Source organism: Gobius niger, assembly GCF_951799975.1.
Source record: "Gobius niger genome assembly, chromosome: 17".
In the NCBI taxonomy this organism is placed as follows: domain Eukaryota; kingdom Metazoa; phylum Chordata; class Actinopteri; order Gobiiformes; family Gobiidae; genus Gobius; species Gobius niger.
In genome coordinates this window covers 3,039,188-3,065,759 of record NC_136868.1, presented here as the reverse complement: position 1 = coordinate 3,065,759, position 26,572 = coordinate 3,039,188, and the positions used below count along the sequence as shown (strand labels likewise).

Here is a 26,572-nt window from a genome sequence, read left to right as displayed (position 1 = left end):
TATGCGTCTCAGTGTGATTAAATACATTTTATAACCAAGGCCACTTTCCGACATTATGAGCTGCTCCTTTTAAAAAAACGTTTGTTTTGTTCACGACTCGAGCAGGGCCGGACTGGGACTGAAAAACAGCCCTGGACTCTGACCAGCCTGGCCCAAATTAGCGTAATTGTGACACTTCCACAAATACATATTTTAACCTCTTGCCCCCCGCCTTAACATTAACGAGTGCATTTTCCCCAGTTCGGCTTTTTATTATTATTTTTTTGATCGGTATCATCAGCCAAAAGAACGGGAAAGGTGGTCGTAGAAACAGAAGCAAAATCATTAATATAAATAATAAATAATAATGGTCCCAAAATTGAACCTTGTGGTGCACCATACTCCACGGAATTCCTTTTAGATTCATGTTTTTGTGATGGAAACCTTTCGTCATGTCGCCACATTTTTGTCATATTTTTGTTGTTTTTTCAACTATTTTTTCCATCATTTTTTGTTGTGTTTTTCTCATGTTTTTGTTGACTTTTCATCCTCTTTTTCTCGCTATTTTGATGCTTTTCTTTTTAGCTTTTAGATTTGGGTAAAGCTCGGTTGAGGCGGGACCGGTGGCCCTAAAGCCAGTGGCCCTTCTGTGCTCTTCCAGAATACAGGACATATGGCCAGTCTGCCCCTGGGCTCGAGGGTCATGGTTCAAACTTTAATTTGCTGCGAAAACAATCATGTATATCGTGATGTTGGTGTGGTGTGGGATACACTAAAATGCCTGATTTCACAGGGCATTTCTCCAAAAGTTGCGCCGCTGCTTTAACCAATATCAGGGGCGGACTGGCCATATGTCCTGTATTCTGGAAGAGCACAGAAGGGCCACTGGCTTTAGGGCCACAGGTCTGGCCTCTCAATGTTCTCCTTAATCTCTAATTTTACGCCTTAACCGAGCTTTGCCCAAATCTAAAAGCTCAAAAGAAAAGCGCCAAAAAAGAAAAACGAAAACGAGGATGAACACGGGACAAAAATGTGCCGTAAAAGCAACAAAAAATGTGACAAAAATGTGACAAAAACACAGCAACAAAGCAATGAAAAAAGCAACAAAAAAGGCCACAAAAAAGTGATAAAACACAATGACAAAGCCACAAAAGTAATGAAAAAACAACAAAATCATGACATAAAGTTGCAATCATTCTTGTAGGTCTTAGCTTTCAAATGAGGCGTTACACTGTTGCTCTCCAGTTCAGGAGCTTTTAGATTTGGGTAAAGAGTCCATGGCCGTTTTTAAGTCCCAGTCCGCCCCTGACCATTATCTTTTCTTCGGTTTTAACCAAAGAGATTCTGGGGGAAAAGAAAAGACTTCATCCATGAAAAACTGACAGTCCGCACTGAACTGAACACGGTGAACAACTCTGACAAAACAGAGCCTTGACGAAGCTCCTTGGAACAGACAAGATGACAGGCGTCTCAATGAAGCCTCTGAGCAAATTCAACTTGGAATCAGAATTGCTTTTATTGCCATGGTTATGAACAGGTTCACAACAAGGATTTTTTTTTCCGGTGGAAGATCGACCAGCTGTATTTATTCATTGCCTCAATATCTGCAGCTCTTCAACAATCCTCCGAGCAGCTGCACATTCCTGCTTCAGCCATTCATCGCCCAGGATCCCCTTTTTAAACTTTCTCGTCCATCGCTCGGCCGTTTCCCGGTTGTGCCGCGACCCTCCTCGGCCCCTACTCCGCCCGGCCTCTCCTCGGCTCTGCTCGCCGTTGTCACCTGGCCGCCCCGGGTCTCGTCCACCAAGATGATCCTTTATTGATCTCACAATGGAGAAATTCACTTGTTACAATCGGCGTTCAATAAGATCACTCAGAGTGTGCAAAAACAGACAGGAAATGTGCAAACAGTTAAAAAGTAGAAAAAACGAGGCATCTTATGTACAATAAGTAAAGCAAAAATCCTAGGGGCGGAATTATAACAATAAGGAAATAATAAATAAAAATGGGATAAACATTAGGACAGATTATGTAAGTAAAATATCGGGGTGTAAAGTTCCAGTCCTAGTGCAGGTTGTCAATAAGTGCAGCTGATGCAGAGATTATTGCACATAGTTTTGCAAGGGGGGTTATTGCACATATTACTTTACAGTCTTGTTGTTCAGTCTAACAACAGTAGGGATGAAGTACCTGCCTCCCGTGCAGTGGATGGGAGGTGTTGTCCATGATGGAGGTGAGCTTGGCTATCACCCTTCTGTCCTGAGTCCCGGGGGCAGCCCAGGACGGAGCTGGCCCTCCAGTCCAGCTTGTTCAGTCTGGTCTTGTCCCGCTCTGTGCTGCCCGGGGCCCAGCACACGGCAGCGTAGTGGAGAGCAGAGGCCACCACAGAGTCATAAAAAGTCCTGAGCAGAAGGACCTCAGTCTCCTCAGAAGGTGGAGGCGACTTTGGCCCTTCTTGTACAGGGAGTTGGTGTTGTGTTGTGGGACCAGTCCAGTTTATTGTTGAGGTGAACACCCAGGTACTTGAAACTACCACCACCAGGGTCCAGACACCAGAGGAAGACGTCAATTATTCAACATTGCCGTGTATTTCATATCGGAAACACCGGAATACCTGGAGGAAACTGACACCGACTGAGGGAGAACATGCAAATTCCCCAAATCTTCTATCCACAGATTCACCCTGGTAAATCCTTCACCATTCTCCCATACCATCATCAGTGTCCATGACATCCCTAAAGCTAACCTACCCATTACTTTACTCCATATCGGTGTCTACTGCTGGGGTCTGATCACCAAAAATATATACAGTATATATATACCGTAAATGCTCTAATACAGGCCGGGGCCTTTATTTACTCAAGGGCATCTAGGACCAGGCCTTTATTGGAACCAGGCCACAGTTAGAGACAGGCCTTTATTTCTTTTTGAGCAAAACGGACGACCAGGAAAACGAAGAAAAACGAGATTTGTGTCCATTTGCACTAAAATATTAGGTTCATTTATTAATTAACGTTTCAAACTCAAACTTTTTTACCGCGGACCGGATTATTTGTTGTTATCTTGTGTAAAAGGCGAGTTTAGACGGAGCGTTTGTGTTTGTGATCGATCATGAGACTGACCCGAGAGAAGACGAGACGCTCGCGCTGATGGGAGGAGTTATTTTGAGGCGTGGGACTGACCTGCACACGGAGCAGCTGGACGTGCTTTGAAGACGCGATGGAGACTTTATTAAAACCCTGGAGGGTCACACGACATTTGTTGCTTTCCCTATTTCCAAATATGGTCACAGGAGGTTTGAAAAGTGGCTAAATCTGTGTCAAAGTAACGCTCGGATCAGCTCCTCCGCAGCGTCCCCCTCGGCCCGGGTTCCCGTTTGTTACTTCCTGCATGTGAGTTTTCATTTACACCAGTATGAGACAAATTCCTAACATGGGGAATATTTCTACCGCTATAGTTTCTAATAAAAGCCCCGGCCTCTGTCAGAGACCCGGCCGCTAATGGAATACAGGCCAGTATTAGAGAATTTACGGTATGTCAATAAATCTTTTGAATCGCTGCTTTTGTCTATGTTTGAGTCTATTCAGGTTGAAAATCTACAATAAATACAGCCAAGAATCAAGCTGGTACATGATCAAGAATTATGTTGCAAATAAAGTAAAGTAGTAGTAGTAGCACCACATTTGTTTTGAAGTTGTTGAAGTAATTTCTCTTAACATTTCATTTTCAGAATCAAACACAAAGCCCCCTGGAAGAGCTCTGTTTCTGGCTTGGCACCAACAGAGTCTGACATTCTCCTGTTTGTATAATAATCCTAATGAATAGTGGACTTGGGTGGTCTCTAAATCCAGCTGTGTGAATCACCTGGATCACTCTTTTCTGTTTCTGCTGACATTCGTATCTAGAGTCTCCTCAACATCCTTAATCAGCATTATTGGAACAGTTCTTCCCTTCAGTGCAGATTCTTCCCGCCCTTAATGACACTTTGAACACAGCACGGGTCTTCTTCGCCTCTCGATTGCCTCGGCTCCTGTTGTTACTGATCGAGACGTGTCTGAACCCGAACAAAGGAGTCAAGGTCAGGGTCTGATTTTGATGAAGAATTAACTTGGCGCTTTTGTCCGAGTAAATTCCCCGAGTCCTTCTAACGGTTTGTGGGAAATTATCTGCAGGGTTTGTTTATGTGCAGTGTCCTGTTTGTGCGCAGTGTAAGCATGAAGAGCAGGGCAGGGTGACATTTCACTGTAATGCTTATTTAATACAACATTTAAATGTGTATCCTCGTGTTTCGTAAGACCTTGTCGTTTTTTTTTAAATCTGTGTGACACAACCTCCTGTGGACGGCAGGGAACTGGTTAATAATTATTTATGAGACTAAAATGACTAAAATGTGTAGATTTTATGTTAGACTAAAATAAGACTGAAGCTGAATAAACAGTTAGCTAATAAGATGCTAATGCTACAATTCAGGGGGGCCCAAAGTGCGGCCTGGGGGCCAAATGTGGCCCTCAGACCAATTTTTGATGGACCTCAGGCTTCTTGTTGAATAAGCCGAATGCCCATCTCGGGTCTCCCGTTGCATTATGGGTAATGGAATTCATTTTGACTACCAAACAATATTGATAGTTAGCGTAAAGCAACGAAGAAAGCTCTGATTTGGACCGTTTAACTTTTTATTTCTATGGTTTAAACCGCTGGAAAGTTGATGATTTAAAGCGTTTTTTTCGTCGCCGTGGAGCTCGTCACAATATTAGCATTAAGTCTATTTTAACAACCAGGACTACGTACGGAGATAAACAGAAACGTAAAGAACTGAACAGCCGTTCATATGAGGAGATCCTTCAAAAGTGACGACCAACTCTCAAACTATGTGAGAAAAACATTTCTGACCCTTGAAGGCGACTGTTGGACAAAGTGCAGGGTCTGAAACTGTGGCCTCAAGTCCTGATATTCAGGACATTTAAACTGCATGAGAAATAAAAACATAGAATCTTTTATTTTGTCAATAACGAGGTGGACAGTCAACGAAATCTTGTATCTTCTATGTTATATTACGAGTGATCTGATGGAACAACATGGCTAATCGATCAATAATGTGACAGACGGAAATGTACCCACTATATTTAACATCAACACCGTTTTGAAACTTTCCCCCGAGATTTCAGGACAAATTTAAATGATTTAAATTTGTGTCGGGCTGATCTCAGGTCCACTATGGTCCACTATGGTCCACTCCTGCCTATGGAGCCGCCGTCCTGGCTTTTCCGTCGCTTTCAAGATATTGACAACATAAATATTTTCAAGAAATGTCACTTGAGACTTACAGTCTTTAAACAAATGCCCGTCAGCCTTATGGGTCACAGTTATGGCTCAGACTTCAGTGTTCTCGCTCCGCTACCTGGACTCGTTCACACATTTCAATGGCGGAGCGGTTTGTTTGGGCCGAAATGAGGAGCCTGTTTGACCCACGCATGTGCAGTCGAGACGGGCATTCGGCTGATTGACTCTCACCGACAGAGATACTACTTTTTACATCAAATTTCATCATTCTACACTTTCTCAAAAACAAATATTCTATTGTGGGCAAGAGCTAGTTTTAAGGTTACATGCCTAAATAAAGATGTGGAGAACGGGTTAAAACTCTGTCCACCGATCTGTGGCCCCTCCACACCAAACACACTGCAATATGAAACCCTCAATGAAAAAGGTTTGGACACCCCAACATGAATGTTTCTCCACAAACATTTCATTCAAAACATCCTAAATAACGTTATACTGAAGGCAATGACCAAAAATAACGTTGGCTTCACTGGTGCGGTGGTTTTGTCTGTGCAGCCCTGGGAGGTTCTGGAACTCCTGTTGTGAGATAAAAGTCGACTCTGCACGACAATAACCCTTAAAGAAAATGGTTTGTGTTTAGATAATTGGATTGGGAGGAACAGTCTCATAAATAAAAAAATAAGAGTCCAGGCGGCTTATCTGTGGCTACTGTAGACTGCACCTGCTCAGAGTTGTGTATATATACATGAAACGTCTGTGGCATATCGGATTTTTGCATATGAGGGCTGAAGGGGAAGTGAAAGGAGAAGAGGACGAGTGCGGCAGCTTTTGCGAACACAAATCAAAGCTCACCAGAGAAATAAGCAAACTTCTTCACTGTCACAAACACTGATATGTTCAGAGATGCTGACATTATAAACAAGGCCACCTAAACTAAAACACACACACTTGTCCATTCCAGTATTATGAGGCTACTTTCATTAGCATGTTGCCACTAGCTTCAGCAATGCTATCGCCGCGGCATCCCTAGATATATTCATTCTATGGTGCCATAATAAGGACATATGACAAACAGTATAACACAATATGGCTTCAATCTTCTCCAGGGGCGGACTGGGACCGAAAAACAGCCCTGGACTCTGGTCAGTCTGGTCCAAATTAGCGTAAATGTGACACTTCCACAAATACATATATTAACCTCTTAACCCCCGCCTTAACCGAGAGCATTTTCTCCAGTAAAAGCTTCTTGATTGGAGAGCAACACTGTAACGCCTCATTTGAAAGCTAAAATCTAGAAAAGTGATGGCAACTTTTTGTCATGTTGTCGCTGCATTTTTGTCATGTTTTTGTTGCTTTTTCATTACTTTTTTGTGGCTTTTTGGCCTGTTTTCGTCACTTTTTCGTCACTTTTTCGTTGTGTTTTCGTATCTTGTTTTTCGGGTTTTTTTTGTTTTATTGTTGTTTTTTCATTGCTTTTTTCATCGCTTTGTCGTCACGTTTTCGTCACATTTTGTTGTGTTTTTGTCACTTTTTTGTTGCTTTTCCAGCGCATTTTTGTTTTTGGATGCTTTTCTTTTAACCCCTTAACTCCCACCTGAACCGAGCACATTTTCTCCAGTTTGGCTTTACCCCAATCCAAAAGCTTTTGGAAAAAAGCTGTGAGAATAGTGACAAAACTGAGACGAAAACAATGATGGAAATGTGACAAAAAAGTGAGAAAAGTTTGACAAAAAAGTGACGAAAAATTGATGAAAAAGTGGCAAAAATGCCACAAAAATGACAAAAGAATTGACCAAAAAATTACCCTTTTTTTTTCCAAAAAAATGATAAAAAATGGACCAAAAAATGACAAAAAAAAATACAAAAAAGTGACAAAAAATGTATGAAAAAGTGGCAAAAATGTCACAAAAATTAAAAAATAAAAATAAAAAAATAAATAAAAAATTTGACAAAAATTTGATAAAAATTTTACCAAAAAAAATGACAAAAAAAAGTGACAAAAAATTACTAAAAAGTGACAAAAAAATTACAAAAATGTGACAAAAATTGGATACAAATTTGACAAAGAATTACAACAATTAGACGAAGAAATGACAAAGAAATGACAAAAATGTGACAAAAAATGACAAAAAAAAACATCTAAAAATGAGTTGAATACCCAACAAAAAAATGATGGATAAAAAGTCTGATGACGTGAAGAAAAAAGATCCTCTCGGTTCAGGCGGGAGTTAAGAGGTTAGATTTGGGTAAAGCTCGGTCACGCCCGGGGGTAAGGGTAGGGTAAAGTGAGAGGCCAGACCGGTGGCCCTAGAGCCAGTGGCCCTTCTGTGCTCTTCCAGAATACAGGACATATGGCCAGTCCGCCCCTGATCTTCTCCTTTCCTTATGCAACAACCTCAAAATGCGGCTTATCTTTGTTCGCTGTTGCTAAACATTTGGGTTCCGAGGGAAGACGAATGACTTTGTGACAATTTAATGGCTGCACTGCTTTTTCTCATAACCACTTTATAACCAAAACATCTGACGCGACTTAATGATACTTGTTTGGCTGATAAGAGCGGCTCTCCACAGAAACATGCTGCAAGGACTGGGCTTCATAATGAGCTTCCATCCAACGGCCGACTCAAACTCGTACAGATGTGACACCAAAATAGGCAACGTCGCTTTAATGTCGAAGTTACTGATTTGTGTGGCTTAGTTGTGAGTCTTGCCCGGATGCCTCCTCGTTTGTCTCCTCGTTTTGCTTCCTGTGGCGCCTCCACTGTGCTGCAGCTGTGGGGGGGCTCTCGGTGCCTCTTCAGTGTTTCAGAAGTATGAATGTGTAGGTCTCAAATGTCTTTAGCTTATAAGTTATAGCATGACGAGGCATGAATGGCTCGTACGGACTCTCTGCAGTAAAAAAATCGAGAAGAAAAAAAAGAGACAGAAATACCGTGAAGCGAATCCACCGTGATAGTGCGCCCTCTGCTGGTAAAGACGGATACACGACGGTATTAGGTCTTGGGAAGATTGATTTGATCAACTCAACGAACGTGAGACTTTAACCGAGTTATTTCATTTTTTGATTTCTTATGAACCAATATAGAAATCGTAGATGCTTCTGTTGTTTGATAAAGATAAGATGACACATTTTCTGCTTAAGACAGCATTCATGCTAGTTGTAAATGAGTAAAAACAATAAATAATCCCAATTACATGACACCCAAAAAATGCAATTGCAGGTTGTAAAGTAAATATAATTTATTCATAATTATGTAGTACAGGTTTTACTTTCTGTGGCAAATTATTGCATATTTTAATGTTAAAGAATCTTGGCCTGGACACTCTTTTTAATCTCAACGAGTTGTATCCTGGATAAATAAAGGACAAATAAAATTTAAAAAAAAGTTATGGCACATAGTTGCATGTTTATGTCATTCCAGACTAGTTTTGACTGTATTATTATTATTATTATTATTATCATTATTATCCCAGAATTACAACATTTGATTTTTACACATTAATGACATCAGTGTTGATCTTTTGTTTTAGTGAAGTTAACAGAAAGATGCTGCTGAATTTAGAAAACAGGGAAGACCCTGACGGTACAAATGTTGTTTTTTAATGTGTTATTGCATCTGCAGCTAACATTATTAACCTGATTTCTCTCCTTTCTTTACTGATTACAGCAATGGCCGTTACCACAATAAAAATGTAATTTTGTTCCAAAATATTGTCTCTGTCCTTTGTTGAACCAATGAACAAATGAAGGCTCTGTCCTACAAAATACAATGAAAGCAGTAAAACATACAGTTTTAATTTCAGAAAATAACCCAAATAATAGTACATGTCGCCTAAACTAAGCTACATGTCAACACTTTCTAAATTACACAAAATAATCCCAACGATACAACTGTAAAACATGAGCTAAATACCGTCGTATATCTGTCTTTGCCAGCAGAGGGCGCACTATCCCGGTGGATTTGTCTCGGCTCCGGGTCTGCAGCTAAACATTATTGAAAAATCCACTAAACCTTACAAAAAACAGCCAAGACGTACAAAGGTTTCCAGTAAAACAATGTGGAAACAGAAACCGCAGATGCAGAAAAAGCTGTTGTACCAAGAGAGAGGGAAGTTGCTGCTTGTGTAAATTGTAATTGGACACTTCAAGGGCCAACTTCCGAAGATGCATTTTTCTGTTTTTCACTGTTTGGACATCTCCACTTCTTCTAATTTCTTCTAGGAATATTTCCGTTTATGATTCTTTGCCTGGTTTATTGATTTTTGCTATTTGGCTGATTTTCCAAGAATATCCAATGTCTTCAAAAAGGAAACAATTTCTTTCTCCTGTCACCGTTTATCTCCACAAGATCTACAGAAAATCAATGACCATTTGTGCGTCTGTCTGTCACTCCCAAAGGCCCGTGTCTGTGTGTCTCTGCAGGCCCGCCCTCCCGCCGAGGCGGAAAACGACCTGTCATTTGAAAAGCTTTCAGAAGTGGAGATGGATGTGCTTTCTGTGTCAATCATGAAACGCACTGTCATCACGTCAACACACAAACAGCGGGCACAATGGGGACATGTCTTCACCACACGGTCGACCTCCAAGATTAAACCGCGTTACATGAAGAGCGTTCAATAGAAAACATGTCAATCAATGTATACCCCCATTTGGAGCTGGGAGTGTCTGGCAGGCAGGTTTGATTGACACAAAAGAGGCGTGAACGCGAACAGCGCCAATTTTGGTCCCCGATCGAACCGAGTCCCAGGTGTGAACGCGCCCTTAGTGTGTTGCAGATTTTCTTAATGTGACAAAGTGGGTTTGTCCCATTGTGTGTGTTTGTTATTTTGCTTCGTTTGCAATATCCACCAGCCGACAATAATCCTCAGATTCATGTATATGTTAATAATTATATCACATTGTCCATTTAAAACTTTGTTAATTAATTTACTCAGACATTTACCTGTACCACCTGGTGGGAAGAAAGGAAGGGGCGTGGTCTGTGTCGGCCATTTTAAAAACTTCAGGCTGAAACATGTGGAAGGGGGGAAACTAGTTGAATCTTTGTTTTGAGTTTCCTTTGTGTTTGATTTTTGGCTTGTATTGTCTTTATTCATTTGAGTTGAACGCTGATCGTTTTGGACTCTTGACTCATCTTTATGTAAGATGTTAAAGCTTACCAGCAGAACTTTTGTTTGGAAGTCACCCATCAAGGAATGGTACCTACCGGTGGGAGGTCCTGTCCCATTAGGGGAGGTATAAAAGCTGACTGCTGTAGTCACTGGGGGCCATTTTGTGTGTGACATCTGTGTGTCAGAGAAGTTCCTTTCTGCGTGAGTAATAAATGTCTGGTGAGAACTCTACCTTTGTTAAGTCTGCCTGCCCATTTCAACCCCTCGTGGCCAGCTTCCTCACACTTAACATGTTTTTTACTTTAAATCCAAAACAAGGCCTCGATATTTAAATTCCTCCACTACTTTTGTTTGACTCTGGTTTACAGAAATGCATGAGAAGGAGGACTTCAGTTTTTGAGTTTTGGTAAAATACATCGCTCTGGTTTTATTTAGTGTAAGCGAGGCAGAGGAAAGCCAGGTTGGTGTGCCCCAGGGTTCAATTTTAGGCCCAGTGCTTTTTAACCTGTATATGCTCCCTCTTGGTGATGTCATCAGGAGACACGAGGTCAACTTTCACAGTGATGCTGATGATACACAGTTATACATCTCCATGTCTCCTGATGACACCAGGCCAATGGATGCAATTTTTAACTGCATTTTTAGATATCAAATTCTGGATGGCAGAAAACTTTCTCCAGCTGAACCAGGACAAAACTGAAATGTTAATCATCCGCCCTGAGAGAGAGACTTTTACCCAAACTACAGTCACTGTCTCTGAATCCTTCCTCACAGGTGAAGAACCTGGGCGTGATCTTTGACTCTGAGCTGGCGTTTATTCCACACATTAAGAATATCACAAAGATAGGTTTTTACCATCTAAAGAACATAGCCAGAGTCGCCCCATTCTCTCTCGGGCCAACACGGAGACGCTCATGCATGCTTTTATCACCAGTCGTATCCACTATAATGCCCTGCTCTCTGGTCTTCCCAAAAAGAGGATCTCAGGTTTTCAGCAGCTCGAGTCCTGACGAAGACCAGGAGGCGGGACCACATTACACCGGTTTGAGAATCGCTGCATTGGCTCAACGTGTGTTTCAGGATCGATTTTAAAGTTCTTTTAAAGGGGAGGTATTTTGCAAAATCGACTTTTTCAAGCTTTACATCATGTTATTATGTCATTCCCTCATTAAAAAAACATGCCTGAAGTGTTGCCTTGGCACATTCACGTATTTCTGAGTAATCTGTAAAAACTCTGATGGCGGCCATTTTAGGGATAGGTTTGCCTGAGTCCTCCTAGGAACGCCCCCACCTCCTGGAGACGCCTCCGAGCTTTGGTCACCAGCCGAGTAACCAACCACTGCTCCTCAGCAGAACCCCCTCCCCACTGATGCCACAGACAGCGTGTGGAGGGGGCGTGTCGGAAAGGCTCAGAGGTTCTTAAAGAGACAGAGGCCTATTTCAAGACATTCACTACAGCCATTTTGAGAGAGACATTTTATACAAGGCAGTTATTCTAATTTACTGCATTTACAGACCAACAGAAGGTTTGTCATCATTGTAGTGTGATATAGACTGGTGCTATGGGACTGAGAAAAGCATAATACCCCCTCTTTAATGGTTTTTAAATGTCTTAATGGTCTTGGTCCTTCTTATCTTTCAGAACTGCTTTTACCTTATGAACCTTCACGGCCCCTTCGCTCCTCCGGCAGGGGTCTCCTAGTTATTCCTAAAGTCAACAAAAAGAGAATATTACGGCTCTCGCCTCTGGAACCACCTGAGGAGGAGCTCAGACCTGAGGAGGAGCTCAGACCTGAGGAGGAGCTCAGGCCTGAGGAGGAGCTCAGGGCTGCAGAGAACGTTCATGTTTTTAAGAGCAGCTCAAGACCCACCTTTTTAGCTTAGCCTTTAACTGACTAATCTATTTATTTAATCCTAATATATAAAATATATATATGGGAGGTTGTCCCAGGCGCATTGTTTTAAATGCTGTAATCTGTAAAGCACTTTGTGATGCCTTTTGGTATGAAAAGCGCTTTTTAAATAAAGTTTGATTTGATTTAGATGATTCCCATGACCAACTACAGTATTATCCGCTGTGTTTATGATGTGCATCCATTATATTATACAGAAAAAAGAAAGCGGGGGGGGTGGGTGGGCACTACCAGCTGCTGCAAACTGAGCGCACCATCTCTCTTCTGTCTGTAACTTGTCAAGACACTGCTTATTGCATTAGAGGCGCTTCTTTCAACCCCAGGTCCCAGGTCCCGACTTAAGTAAGCAAACAAATTAGCCTTTCTTCCCACATCTAACGGCCTCCCTGTGTCCCCGCTAAGTGCATCCTGCGTCGGACCTGCCGCTGACGGAAAACCTCAAAGCAAACACAGGCCCGGCCCAGGCCCCCGGTCCCTGCGGCTCCGGCACATCCTCCTCTGATTGGGCCAGACTTTGGCCGCCTGCCCGTGGGACGCCTGTATAAAGCCTCCCCCACGGCTGCGGACGAGCTCAGAAAGTCGACCGGGGACTGTGAGCGAGAGACGTAAAACTTTTTGTCAATCTTTACCAAGAGGAGAAACAGAAAACAGCTGAGGAAGGAAACCAAACCAGGAGCAAAATGTGTAAAGGATTAGCCGCGTTACCACAGACCTGCCGGGAGAGGTGAGTGCTGCCTTTTCACACACGGGGCAAAGGTTTTCTGAATACGGGAAAGTTGAGTCATTTATATTTGAAAGTGCGACTAAAGGGCTGTGTTAAGTGGCGTGATTATGTTCAAGCAGCAGGAAAAACTTGAAAAAAAAAAAAAGAGTTATTAATTACTTGGTATGTAGAAAGCAGGGGTGGACTGGCCATATGTCCTGTATTCTGGAAGAGCACAGAAGGGCCACTGGCTCTGGGGCTCTGGAGCTTTACCCAAATCTAAAAGCTAAAAAAGAAAAGCATCAAAATAGCGAGAAAAAGAGGATGACAACATGAGAAAAACACGGACAAAAAAACACAACAAAAAATGATTTAAAAAAACAACAAAAATACGACAAAAATGTGGCGACGTGACAAAAAGCTTCCATCACTTTTGTAGGTCTTAGCTTTCAAATGAGGCGTTACATTGTTGCTCTCCAGTCAAGAAGCTTTTAGATTTGGGTAAAGCCCAGTATAAAAAAACCTGAATCTAAAAGGAATTCCGTGGAGTATGGTGCACATTCAATTTTGGGACCATTATTATTTATTATTTAAATTAATGATTTTGCTTCTGTTTCTACGACCACCTTTCCCGCTCTTTTTGCTGATGATGCCGATCAAAAAAATAATAATAAAAAGCCGAACTGGGGAAAATGCACTCGTTAATGTTAAGGCGGGGGGTAAGAGGTTAATCCCTTAACTCCCACCTGAACAGATCCCATTTTCTCCAGTTTGGCTTTACCCTAATCAAAAAGATTCTTGGGAAAAAAGCACCAAAAATATGACAAAAATTCAACAAAAATTTAACAAAAAATTAACAAAAATGTGACAAACATTAAACAAAAATGTCACAAAAACTCAACAAAGACGTGACAAAACTTCAACAAAAAATGTACAAAAATTCAACAAAAAGTGACAAAAACTCAACCAAAGAGTGACAAAAATGTGACAAAAATTCAACAAAAATTTAACAAAGATGTGACAAAAATTCAACAAAAACTCAACAAAAAAAATACAAAAACTCAACCAAAAAGTAACAAAAATTCAACAAAAATGTGACAACAATGAAAAGAAGAAAAAAAAACATACAAAAGGTGACACAACACAGCAACAGCGCGAGGAAAAAGGTCAGTTTTGTGGGTCTTAGCTTTCAAATGAGGTGTTACACAGCCAAAAGAGGACAGAATGCATTTGGCTTAGGCGAGGGGTAAGAGGTTAAAATATGTATTTGTGGAAGTGTCACAATTACGCTAATTTGGGCCAGGCTGGTCAGAGTCCAGGGCTGTTTTTCAGTCCAGGTAAACATGTAAAGCATCAGGGAAAAGTACAGTACAAAAGTAGAATAATTTTCTCCATTTTGGAATTACTCGAATCTAAAAGCTTCTTGAAAAAAGCAGCGACGAAAAGGAGGATGAAAACACAACAAAAAAGTGAAGAACTTCCATTAACAGCAGTTCTTTCTAGGACTTTCAAATGAGAGGTTCCTCTGGCCTGTAAGCTCCAGGCAAGAAGCTTTTAGATTTGGGTAAATAGACAATTCGATCGGTCAAGGCAGGAGGTAAGAGGTTAAAAACATTATTGACGCTGAATTCTCATAAGTTGTTAGTGCTTGAAGTGAAACAAATGTTAAATTTTCAGGTTTTGGACCAAATTGTCAAGTCTCACCTGGAAAGAAAAAGAAAAAATCTCCTCACAATGACAATAATAATATCCCCACATAAGTAGTTCCTACAGACACCAAAGTCTTGGAGTTGACAATGTTTTAGATTAGGATTTCTCAAATGGATTTCTGAATCTCAAAGGTTTTTTTTACAAACATTTTTTCACCACAGCTTATTTTAACACAAAACACAATGCAAAAATCTCCTCTGAAAAAGCATATCAAAATAAAACCATACATTTAAAACCGGCACGATCCATTAGTCCGCTTTGACAGGAAATATAGCCAATTTGGGTATTTTTAGGCACAAAACGCCATCATCCTCATTTATGCCAGTGATCGACAGCTAAAGTTTCAAATTGATATCTTTAAATTAAAAAAAAAATCCCTCTTCACCTGTAGCGTCTCACCTTAAACCAGGGGTGTCCAAAGTGCTGCTTGCTGAATCGGTTCACATCATCAGAGTTGGTCCTTTTTATTTAATATGTAATAATTCTACACAATTCTAACCTAACAACTAGCATTTTACTGTGAGACAGAGCTGGCGTTAAGGTTTTAAGCATAAATAAAGGCATGAGGCACAATTTAAACCTCTGCTACTCGAAGGTTTCGTGGAACTAACCACCGACCCACGGCCCTTTACACTGCAAAAAGTAATTAACTAGATCAGTATAAACATCTCAATTTGAGCATAATAATCAAAATGTGAGTTGTTTTGACTAGTTAAGAAGTGCTTGGGCATTTGTCCTAGATTATTTCACTTGTTCTGAGATGTTTCTGACTCGTTTCGATACATTTCGTCCTTATTTCAGGTCATTTTCTTTGCCAGTGGGGAAAGAAAATTGGTCTTATCTCATTGGCAAATTTACTTTCTTATTTCAAGCGAGATTTATCCTAGAACTGGTCTGAAATGTCCTCAAACAAGCAAAGCAAACTTGGAAAAATGTCTAAATTAGCGAAAAACGCTCAAAACAAGATATATTTCCTCAATTCAAGTCATTTAAGACAATGCTTGATATTTACTTTTTGCAGTGTACCCCGTGTTCGCTCCAATATGTGGCCCCCCATGAAAAAAGTTTGGACCCCCCTGCCTTAAACCATTCCAGCAGGTACAAAACAGGAGCAAGTCTGGTCAATGCAATCCCTCAAACTTCAAAATTGTAATTAAAATGAACTTAAAGGAATGAGTATTTAATTTCATGAACTCATCTAAACTATTTTGGTTTAATACTATTTTTTACCAGTTCCAGCAACATTCTTGAACAAACTAAAGCCCTTCTCGGGACGGACTTTGCAAATTAGCCTCGGCTATAAATGTTGTAGTGTGGTACATGTTTATCGTTCACACATGTCCCTATCAAATAAATAAATAAATAAACTAGAGTGATAGTTTTCAATATAAAAGACTTTCTGCTTTTTATAATATATTTGAACCAGTGCAGCAAAGCAACTTTCTTTCATACAGACATCAAAACCCTGTAAGATATACTAGACATACTTTAGTATTAGCTTCTGTATGTTTTCCAGCACTAGAAGCTCCTTTTGTTTCAGAACTGAAATATGTACTTTTGAACGATGCCCTGCTCTCGTGAATCGAAGAGGAGGGAGTCGTGTTTTTCTTCCTTTTTCTCTTTGAAGATGATGAAGTTGAGCAGCTCAGGTTATCTGCGATGTAAAAAAAGGCCAGAGCTAATATTCAGGATCCGAGCCTGATTCCTGCGGCTTTAGGTATTTCTGCCAAAAGAATGTTGAGTCATGAGAATGTTTCACGGGGGGATGATTTTAGCCACATTATGGTTCCCTCAATCCAACCAAAAACACACCTGGGGAGTCATTTATAAAAACTGGTGCTGTAAATGACATGTGCAAGCTGGAATAAAACTGCATATAGTCTCAGTTTTATTCATCGTTTAATTTGTAACTTTACCAAACGATTATCGGGTAACCTCTTATTCCGTTTTCTCCAGTCCGGCTTTGCCCAAATCTGAAAACCTCTCAACTGAGGCTAGTGTAGATCTTCAAAAGTGATCGTAACTTTATTGTCATGTTGTCGTTGCGTTTATCTCACGTTCTTGAAGCGTTTGTTGTCATGTTTTCGGCTCTTTTTGGCCGCCTTTGTCTTGTGTTTTCGTAGTTTTTTGTTGTTGTTTATTTACACTTTTTGCTGCTTTTTTTGTCACGTTCTTATCATGTTTTCATCGCTTTTTTGGTGTTTGTGTTGCTTTTCCAGCACATTTTTGGTTGAGTTTTTCATCCTCATTTTCATCACAATTTTGACTTTTTTTTTTCAGGAAGCTTTTAGATTTGGGTAAAGCCAAACTGGAAAAAATGTGCTCAGTCTAGGTGGGGGTTAAAGGAACAGGTGACCGACTTTCCATACTGTCATATGTTCTTGCCTGAGCTTATACGAGTTGATACGCACATGTCTTTGTGCCCGTGGAAGAGCGTGGTCGCTTCTAACTTCACCCCCGTTTGGAGCCATAGGAATACATTGGGAGAAGCCAAATGCTAACAACATTTTTGATCTTTTTGCGTGACTGAGCGCACGCACAAAACACAGACAGGTACGTATCAACTCGTCTAAGCTCAGGTAAAAACATATCTCAGTGTGGAAAAACGGTGGCCTGTTCCTTTAAGAGCTTAAAAGAGAATAAGTAAGAATTAAAGAACGAGGAGCCGCATTAGACGGTTATAATGCACGACGCTCAGTGGAGTTACTCCTGCATTATAACGTCTAACGCGGCTCCTCGTTGTTTAATCCGCTTATACCAGGGTCCCACAAACGTAACATTTATAATAAATGTTTTTTTCATTGACTAAACTCACTAAATCTGCCAGACTACGGGACTATTTTGTGTGGGTTATTAGCCGGTCACTGAAGGCTGGTCTCAGAGCGAGTCATTCTCCGCAGCTATTACGAGGATCTCAGTCAGGCTCAACGACACAACATCAGCACAGAATCACAACACAACAGGACTAACCCGGAAACACTTTTCCCTGGAAGGAAACACCGATATGCGGCACTCGTGGGCAGGAGTTATTTCACTTTTATGCTGTTTAACCTGAAGCTAAAGCTAGCTAGCTCAACCAGCTCGGTAGCGCAGCGGTTAGCGCGTCCGCTTCACAGCTAGAAGGTCCCGGGTTCGACTCCCACCAAGGACGGGGCCTTTCTGTGTGGAGTTTGCATGTTCTCCCCGTGTCTGCGTAGGTTTCCTCCGGGTACTCCGGTTTCCCCTACCACTAAAAACATGTGCAATAGGTGAATCCTCCAGCCAGGTGATTCTGACCATCAGCCTGGCTCCACATCATGGAGATGGGTCCCCGGGCGCGGCACGGCCGTCGACCACTGCTCCTTACGGGTTGCCCCAGCGGCATCGAAGGATGGGTTAAATGCAGAGGACAAATTTCCCTACGGGGACAATAAAGTATACAAACAAACAATACAAACAAACAAACAGCTCAACTGTTTATGGAAACAGCTGCGGTGGAGTCGCTCACACCTGGGCCCCCCAACTGAAACTTTTATGTTTGATTTTACTAATCCAGACAAATATGCTTCAATGCAGGATCATTTTATGTACGCCTGAAAATGATGAATAGCCTTAACCGTTTTCAATAGAAATGTAAAGCTCATATGTTATTAACAGTAGCTAACCTAGCTGCTCACTCTGCTCTACAAACATTTAGCAAACCTTTTGTTTTGGCCAAAAACGTTGAAATTAACACTAAATCCATCTCATACGTTCCTGTCAGTCACTAATTACGCCTTTATCTGATTCAGCTGTGTCATGCGTTGCTATGGCGACGCCACAGCGGAGTGATATCCCAGTCATCAGCCAATCAGAATCCAGTATTCACCCAGACCATGGTATAAAACGTATTAACCCCCACCTTAACTGAGCACATTTCCTCCAGTTTGGCTTCACCCAAATCTAAAAGCACAAAAACACTGATGAAAACGAGGATGAAAATCAAACAAAAATGTGACATAAAAGCAACAACAAAGCGTCCAAAAGCGAGGGGCAAAAAGCAGTGAAGAAAGCAACAAAAACTAACTCTGTAAGCTGTAAAAGGTCCAGTCGAGAAACTTTTAGATTTGGGTCAAGCTGAACTGCGGAAAATGCGCTCATTATGGCCAAAAGCAAGTTCATAAACCAGAATTAGAAGAAGTACGTCCTGATCCGGCAAACCAAACCTTTCCAGGAGTTCATATTTCACAAAAAAGCACGGAATTCAAAGTAATTATGTTGAACGAAGAGTCCACACATTTTCGAAATAACAGACGAGTCCAGAACAAAATAAAATCAGAGCAGTTTGTTTTTTGAAACCTCAGATGAAGCGATATTTGTGTGATAACCTGACGCTGACCTGGGAGGTTTGAGCTCCAGCCTGTGCCCATGAACAGAACGTCCTGGGGGGAGGAGGAGGAGGAGGAAGAGGGAGAAGGATCAGAACAGCCTGAGCAAACACGTCTCCTGCTCCTTTGGCAGTGAATTGAAATGAAATGAGGCTCTTTCAAACCGTCACTGGAGGTGGACTACAATGATGACATGTCAGTCAAATGAACTCCGCTGTTGTGTGTGAGTCACTGAAACTGAAACGGCCAAGTGTTTGTATTGTAGTTAAAGAACATCTGATCAAACACATTTCGTAAGTTATAATGATCCGATCATTTTACGTGAGTTGTTTATATTAATGTAACCCAATAGTCTGTCTTATACCCAAGGACATTTAAGTCCAGTGATCCTTGTGTAATGTGTTTCCATAAGTTTATTCATATAATTGCCTCATATAAATACCATGTTGTTTGTCTGGAGAAAAGAGACCATTCACTTTATAGAGTTCAGGGCTGATGTCATATCGCTAAGCATCATGGGACACTACTGTGTACCACTGGCCATATGTCCATTCTGGAAGAGCACAGAAGGGCCACTGGCTCTAGGGCCACCGGTCTGGCCTCTCACTTTACCTTAAACCCTTACCCCCGGGCGTGACCGAGCTTTACCCAAATCTAAAAGCTTAAAAGAAAAGCATCCAAAGACAAAAATGTGCTGGAAAAGCAACAAAAAAGTGACAAAAACACAACAAAATGTGATGAAAACGTGACGACAAAGCGATGAAAAAAGCGATGAAAAAACAACAATAACATGAAAAAAACCCCGAAAAACAAGAGACGAAAACACAACAGAAAAGTGACAAAAAAGTGACGAAAACACGCCAAAAAAGGAATGAAAAAGCAACAAAAACATGACAAATATGCAGCGACAACGTGACAAAAAGTTACCGTCACTTTTCTAGATTTTACCTTTTAAATGAGGCGTTACAGTGTTGCTCTCCAGTCAAGAAGCCTTTTGATTTGGGTAAAGCCGAACTGGAGAAAATGCTCTCGGTTAAGGCGGGGGTCAGAGGTTCACATATGTATTTGTGGAAGTGTCACATTTACGCTCATTTGGGCCAGGCTGACCAGAGTCCAGGGCTGTTTTTCAGTCCCAGTCCAGCCCCTGCTGTGTACTGTAGTTATACATGTATGTCAGCCATGAGTGACTGAGCGCTTAAAGCAGTACTAAGTAACTCTTGCCCCTAGAGGCCATAAGCGCAACTGCAGGTGTTGTAGCAAGTTGGGATTTTTTTAACTTATTAATTGTCCGTGAGAGTAAATACAACGCTGACAGAAAAGGCGAAGGGAGGGATGGATAATGTACACCCAGTTATACAATGGAAATATTTTTTTTCACTCGAACTTGGCTCTAAATACTGTTTTAAAGTGACGCTAGCCCGCGGTTAGCTTTGCCCGTTAGCCTGTTAGCTTCTTCTTCGTGATTCCACTATGCATTGGTTGCTTCGGTCCGGTGGCAGTCAAGTTGCAAACATGGTTTTCTGGCCAGAGACACCAGGGGGCGATGAAAGACCCTCCACTCATCCCATAAACGCTTGTATTACCCCCAAAGGGACTACGGGAAGGATTTATTAGGTAAACACGTTACTTAGTACTGCTTTAAGGGCCCATGTCACCAGTTTAAAGACTTGAGTTGCCACTGGTTAGAGATGTCTCCGAGGTGTCCCATGGACTTGAAGCGAGTTTCCAGGTAGTCTCAGTGAAACCAAACTGGCTAGATTTCAGCGGAGACTGCATGGAGACTGGAAAGATGTCTCCATGTGGTCTCCATGTGGTCTCCATGTGGTCTCCATGTGGTCTCCATGTGGTCTCCGCGAGGTCTACGTGGTCTCAAGCCGTTTCGAAGACTATTTGTTGTCCTCAACCTGAGATCTCAAAGAGACTTCACATGACTCTCTGAGATCTCCTCGGTATCCGACAGGTCCCGGAGACATTGCGGGGACGTCACAGAAACGTTTTAAAAGTTTAGGACAACTGCTTGAGACCACGCAGAACTCTGACACTCTTCTGAAATCAAACCTGTTTGTTTTCACCGAGACTACCTGGACGCTCGCCTTATCGCCAAGGGACGTCTCGGAAACATCTCCATGACCAGCAGCAACTCGAGTCTCCAGATCAGCCCTTTAGTAAATGTTGCTTTTGGTTAGGAGGGTGTGAATTCACTGCAAAAAGTAATTAACTAGATCAGTATAAACATCTCAATTTGAGCACAATAATTCTATGGTTATTCTATGATAGTTCTTGGGCATTTGTCCTAGATTATTTCACTTGTTCTGAGATGTTTCTGACTCGTTTCAATACATTTCGTCCTTATTTCAGGTCATTTTCTTTGCCAATGGGGAAAGAAAATTGGTCTTCTCTCATTGGTGATTTTACTTTCTTATTTCAAGCGAGATTTACCCTAGAACTGGTCTGAAATGTCCTCAAACAAGCAAAGCAAACTTGGTACGATCAGGAAAAGTGTCTAAATGAGTGAAAACCGCTCAAAACACGATACATTTCCTCAATTCAAGTCATTTAAGCCAATGCTTGATATTCACTTTTTGTAGTGTTCTTGAAAAGCGGAGGCGTTGTGCTCCCCGTATCTGCACACGGTTCCTCTGGGTGTTATCTTCAAAAAACATGTGGCTGTGTCGCTGTTGGCCTGTAGCAGTGACTCACTCAGTCCTGCATGTTCTTGTACTCTTTAACAACGACCAATAAGCCACTTTCATGATCGTTTTAAACAAATGTGTGTCTGTGTCTTTCACCCAGGGCGAAGGAGATCAAGTCCAAACTGGGCGTGCTGCTGCAGAAGCCGGACAATGCCATCGACCTGATCATCCCGTACCCGGAGAAGACCGAGAAGAAGCCGGAGAAACTCCACAAGTGAGTGGCCAAAAGTGGCACATTTAGAATGAAAATGGCACGGGCGAAACGGCGCAGGGGCAGGATTCTAATGCCATGGAGGAATATTGGAGGAACTCTTGGCAGAAAAAAGCAGGTATTGGTGAGGAGACAGAGAAGCTTGTGGTGGAAGACAAATTAAAAATGGTTCAACTTCACGAAAAAGTGAAATTCATGAGGTTTCAAGAAAAAGTACAATGTCCACTCATTCATACAGGAAAAAAATGACATATAAGTGCATGAATTGTAAGTCGATTTTGAAATGAACAGGTTCATTTATCTTTTTTTCATAATGCTTGTTCCAAACTTATTTCAAGACCATCCAAATCTACTCCAACTCTTAATTCAAGCACGTATTGAGCAAATTTATCTTTTCCTTTCTTACTCTATTATTTGATAAAATTGTCCGTGTCTTAAAACTCCGCTTCCTTTGACTCTTTCATCTGTAATTACGTCCGCTCTTGGTAATCGAAAGTGACTTTACAGCAGCTCTCCGGTGTAGGAAAAGACAACACAGAAAAGACAAAGCAGAGAAAAATACAAGTCACAGTCGGCTCATGTAGTTCCTGACGACTGGACGGTTTTGCGCGTGCTTTCTTGCTTGGCATGAATCCAGAAAACATCAGAAAAGCACACACAAAACCTTTACCCTCATGTTATGTTACGGGACAAATTGACCCGTTGTAAAGCTTTAAAGTATTTTTACAGTGTGAAACTTCTTAAGGTGACGGCAGCAGAGCAAGCCAGAACTAAAAAAAAAAAGTGTTTTCAGCTTACATTGGATAAATCCTACAACCTTCACCTGTTGTGGTGGAGTCATTGACTTAACAGCTTGTCTGTTCTGTGAGCTTTGTATTGGTATCATTATACATTAGGAAAGAGTGCAATTAATGCACTTATTATACGGCTCTTCACAACGTAAGTAGAAGCTCCGTTGATTTGAATGGGATTTAACGTTCTACCGGTCATGATTTTCTGATAAAGGACCTCTGAGAAAAATAATGACGCTGCCAATGGCAATGGAGTTGGTGCTTTCATATCACTCCGCACGTACGTAGCAGCGACACTATCTGTCCCGTCACTGAGAGAGAAGTCGGGGAATCGCTCGTGAAGTTAGCGTGAGTCTGACTTGCAACTTACCCAGAGATTCACCACCATTCCTCCAACTAAGTAGCTAGGCTAGCTACTAGCCTTGCTGCTTCTAGCCTAGCAAAACGTTGCCGAGCAACGCGCAAACTTTTGGGAACTATTTGTCACGGAAGTCATGAAATAAACCTTTCGACCTTCATAAAAGTGTACGAAGTTTATGTTGTGTGTGTTCAGTTGCAAATGGCCGAATAATAAGCGGGATAAGCAGTCTTATCCCGAAACAAGACCCGGTTCGCCCTGTCGATGCTTATTTTCCCGATAATGACCAGCGTTCTATACATTATCCCTTACTTAAAGGCCGTATAGCTTTTGTATTATCTTTGGAACAGAGGGAAGGTGTGATAGTAACTGCATCCATCCATCCATCCATCCATCCATCCATCTTCTTCCACTTGTCCATTTCCGGGTCATGGGGGCAGCTGTTAGATCTGCCCAAATCACATTGCACCAGCCCCTTATGGCTCCTCCTGCAGGTGGTGGGTCCACAGAAGGACGGCCTCATGGTTCTAACCGGGCCTGTTGGTCTCTCATAAGGGGCTTCTCAACCGCTCTTTGTCTGACCCGTCACCTCGGACCTGTTTGCCCTGGGAGACCCCGAGACCACGAAGCCCCCAACAACAGAGCTCCCAGGATCATTCGGGCGCTCAAACCCCTCCACCACGTTCAGGTGGCGGTTCCAGGAGGGGTAACTTCATTCAATTTGGGGAAAATAAATTCTTACTTTATTGAGGTGTAACATAGGCAGTACCTTTTCCTATAGAGAGCTGCTCTTGGTTTGTTAGTGTGACCTGTGAGGATGTGAGAATTGTCTGCCCTATGATGTGGCCATTCTTCAAGCAAACCATTGACAGCGTTGGCCCTCGCTTTACGACAAGCCTGAACCGGGAGTTTTTCATTAAAATGTGTGAGAGTGACAGCAGCGTGCCTCCCCCGATCTCCGTCTGACACAGAGGAGGCTCTGCACTTAATCCTGAGCGGCTTTTCAACTTCAAAGCCATAAAAGCGCAAGGACGACTTGTTTATTTCGAAGTTAAATGAAGAGTCTAGGGCTTTTGGCTGCATTTGACGCGCCACGTTGTACAAACACTGTTATTTTCTTCATTAAATCAAAGTCTAAGGTTAAGAAAGAGCAGAAGTGCCTCATGGAAAAGGAAGGAAATAAAGCTGAGGCTGTGCTCGGACTCAGCTCTCTGTACGAGATCCTGGGGTGACATGCGTGTCAGTGGCGTGTGCTCATCCAAAGCAGCGTTCAAGTGCCCGGCCGCTGTGATTACTGTGACAGCACTTGTGGAGCGAGACGTCACATCGATGGAAACATCATTTTGGCCTCACACATGATTGCACCTTCGGGAAAGTGCTGGAAATGTGTCGGTGAAGAGCTTCTTCTTCTGTGGATGTGACTGAAGTGGCGTAGCGCTGAGTGTACTTGAAACGACACTTGAGAATATCGCTGGAGCTGTGACGGCGGAGAAGGTCAGTGCTGAAAACTGTCGGAGAGCTGGGTCAGGGTGAAGTCAGTGCGTAAATGGTGTCAATGCAGAGTGGTCATTACCGGATGAGCGGGAATAGGGATGAAAGGTCTTAATCAGGAACTAGGACTACACTTCGATGTAGCAGGTTAAAAGTGCTTATGACGGATATGAATTGTTTGCCTCCATCTATGTCACTTCCTGCCAGTGTCCGATAAGGAAGTGAAACTAAAAGCATCACAAAAAATGGTCAAACTAAAGAAAGCTGGTTGAACCTTTTAGCGAAATCTTAAGTATTGTTGTGTTGAGCCATGATGAAGCCAGCTCTAAAACAGATCTAAACCAGGTTAGTATTGAAAAGACCCTAATTGGACAGTAAAGGTTCAGAGAAACTGATCTGCGGTCCTTAAAGTAGCAATCAAATACCAATAAAGGGAAAAGGTGCTTCCCCTCTACAGGTCAGTGGAGGAGTTCAAGTATCTCGGGGTCTTGTTCTCAGTGAGGGACGGATGGAGCGTGAGATGGACAGACGGCGTCAGCAGTGATGCGGTCGCTGTATCGCTTTGTCGTGGTGAAGAGGGAGCCGAGTCTGGGGGCAAAGCTCTCGATTTACCGATCGATCTACGTTCCCACCCTCACCTATGGTCATGAGATCTGGGTAATGATCGAAAGGACAAGATCGCGGATGCAGGCGGCCGAAAATTCGCAGGGTGGCAGGATTTATGAGCTTTGTGATTTCAACTCAGGTTCAGTTTCACGATATTTGCTTCAGAAACATCATCCAACATGGCGGCAGGTGGCGTTTTTTGGACACGTGACTCGCATAAAACGATTCCTGGAAGGACAGAGACGGTTGCTAGGTTACCGCTACCTTCCCATAACTTTATTGTTTTATTGCTCTGTTTTTACGGTGAAATTGTGCATTATCTTTTATTTCTTTCGTTCCAAAATCTTCAATCCTGTTCACTTTGTTTTGGTGAACGGGGAGTGTGACCTTGCGTAAGTACCAGACAAACAGACGCTTCCTCCCAGCGCACACATGAAAGGACGGGTTCACTCACCCACGTCTTTTATCATCCGCCGAGGAAATCATGCACGACCTTAGTGCAATAAAGAGGTCTCGGACACCATAATGTAAGATAAGATAAAGCTTTAACAATCTCAGAGAAAGACACAGTACTAGATGAACACTGGAGGGAAGAACCAGCAAATACTTTAGTACCTTCACTTCACTGTAAAATGTTACGTTTATTTAACTTCACCAGTAGTATCTGTACTACGATTGATAAGTTAAAAAATCCCACCTCAACCCAGCACATTTTCCCCAGTTATTATCCAGGTGTCCAGGCATGACCCAAATCTAAAAGCTTCTTGAAAAGAGGGTCAAAATAGTGACGAAAACAAGACGTCTTCTGTACGTAGTTGAAGTGTCGAACGTTTCGCCTCTCATCCAAAAGACTTCACCAGTGCACTGAGGTTTAGCTCAGCCCGCAGGCAGGTGTAGACCACAGGGAGGAGTTCAGCCTGGCTTAGTCCCTCCCCTCTATTAAGAAACAATCTCCCCTGATGGTAAACATCTTTGTAATTTAAAGGGGGCTAGATGCACGTTGTTCTTTTTTTTTACTCACTACTGCCACCTCAGGTCTTACGCGTAACTGCAGGTTCTATATTAAACTCGTGCATGACGGCAATTGTCAAGTTTCTTCGCAGCGCCCAACTTGAGAGGCTGCCTTTCTAATGTGGGGTATAAAACAACTGGATTTCACTCCATGACACAGACGTCTTTTTTCCTTTTTCTTTCTTTTTATTTGAAGCTGTGACTCTTGTCAGCTGGTGAAAAACCTCAGAAAAACAGATACTCCAACAACTGTAAATATCATGAAGATAAATGGTAGTTCTTTTAAAATTTGAACACAATTTCAGTATTTTTTAATTAAACAAGGTTCTTAGTATTTTAGCATTCTCTTGTACTTTTAATACATTTGA

At 42.0% G+C, this 26,572-nt stretch overlaps 1 protein-coding gene across 1 annotated transcript in view; it reads left to right on the top strand.

Annotated features, from left to right (window-relative positions):
• Nucleotides 1–26,572, top strand: part of rgs5a (regulator of G protein signaling 5a) — a 254,907-nt gene that overhangs the window by 216,713 nt on the left and 11,622 nt on the right. Inside the window, exons 2-3 of the mRNA XM_079575006.1 lie at nt 12,920–13,008; nt 21,837–21,950. Of these exons, the coding sequence (XP_079431132.1) occupies nt 12,965–13,008; nt 21,837–21,950 (158 nt within the window). The 5' untranslated portion in view covers nt 12,920–12,964. The remainder of the gene's footprint in view (nt 1–12,919; nt 13,009–21,836; nt 21,951–26,572) is intronic.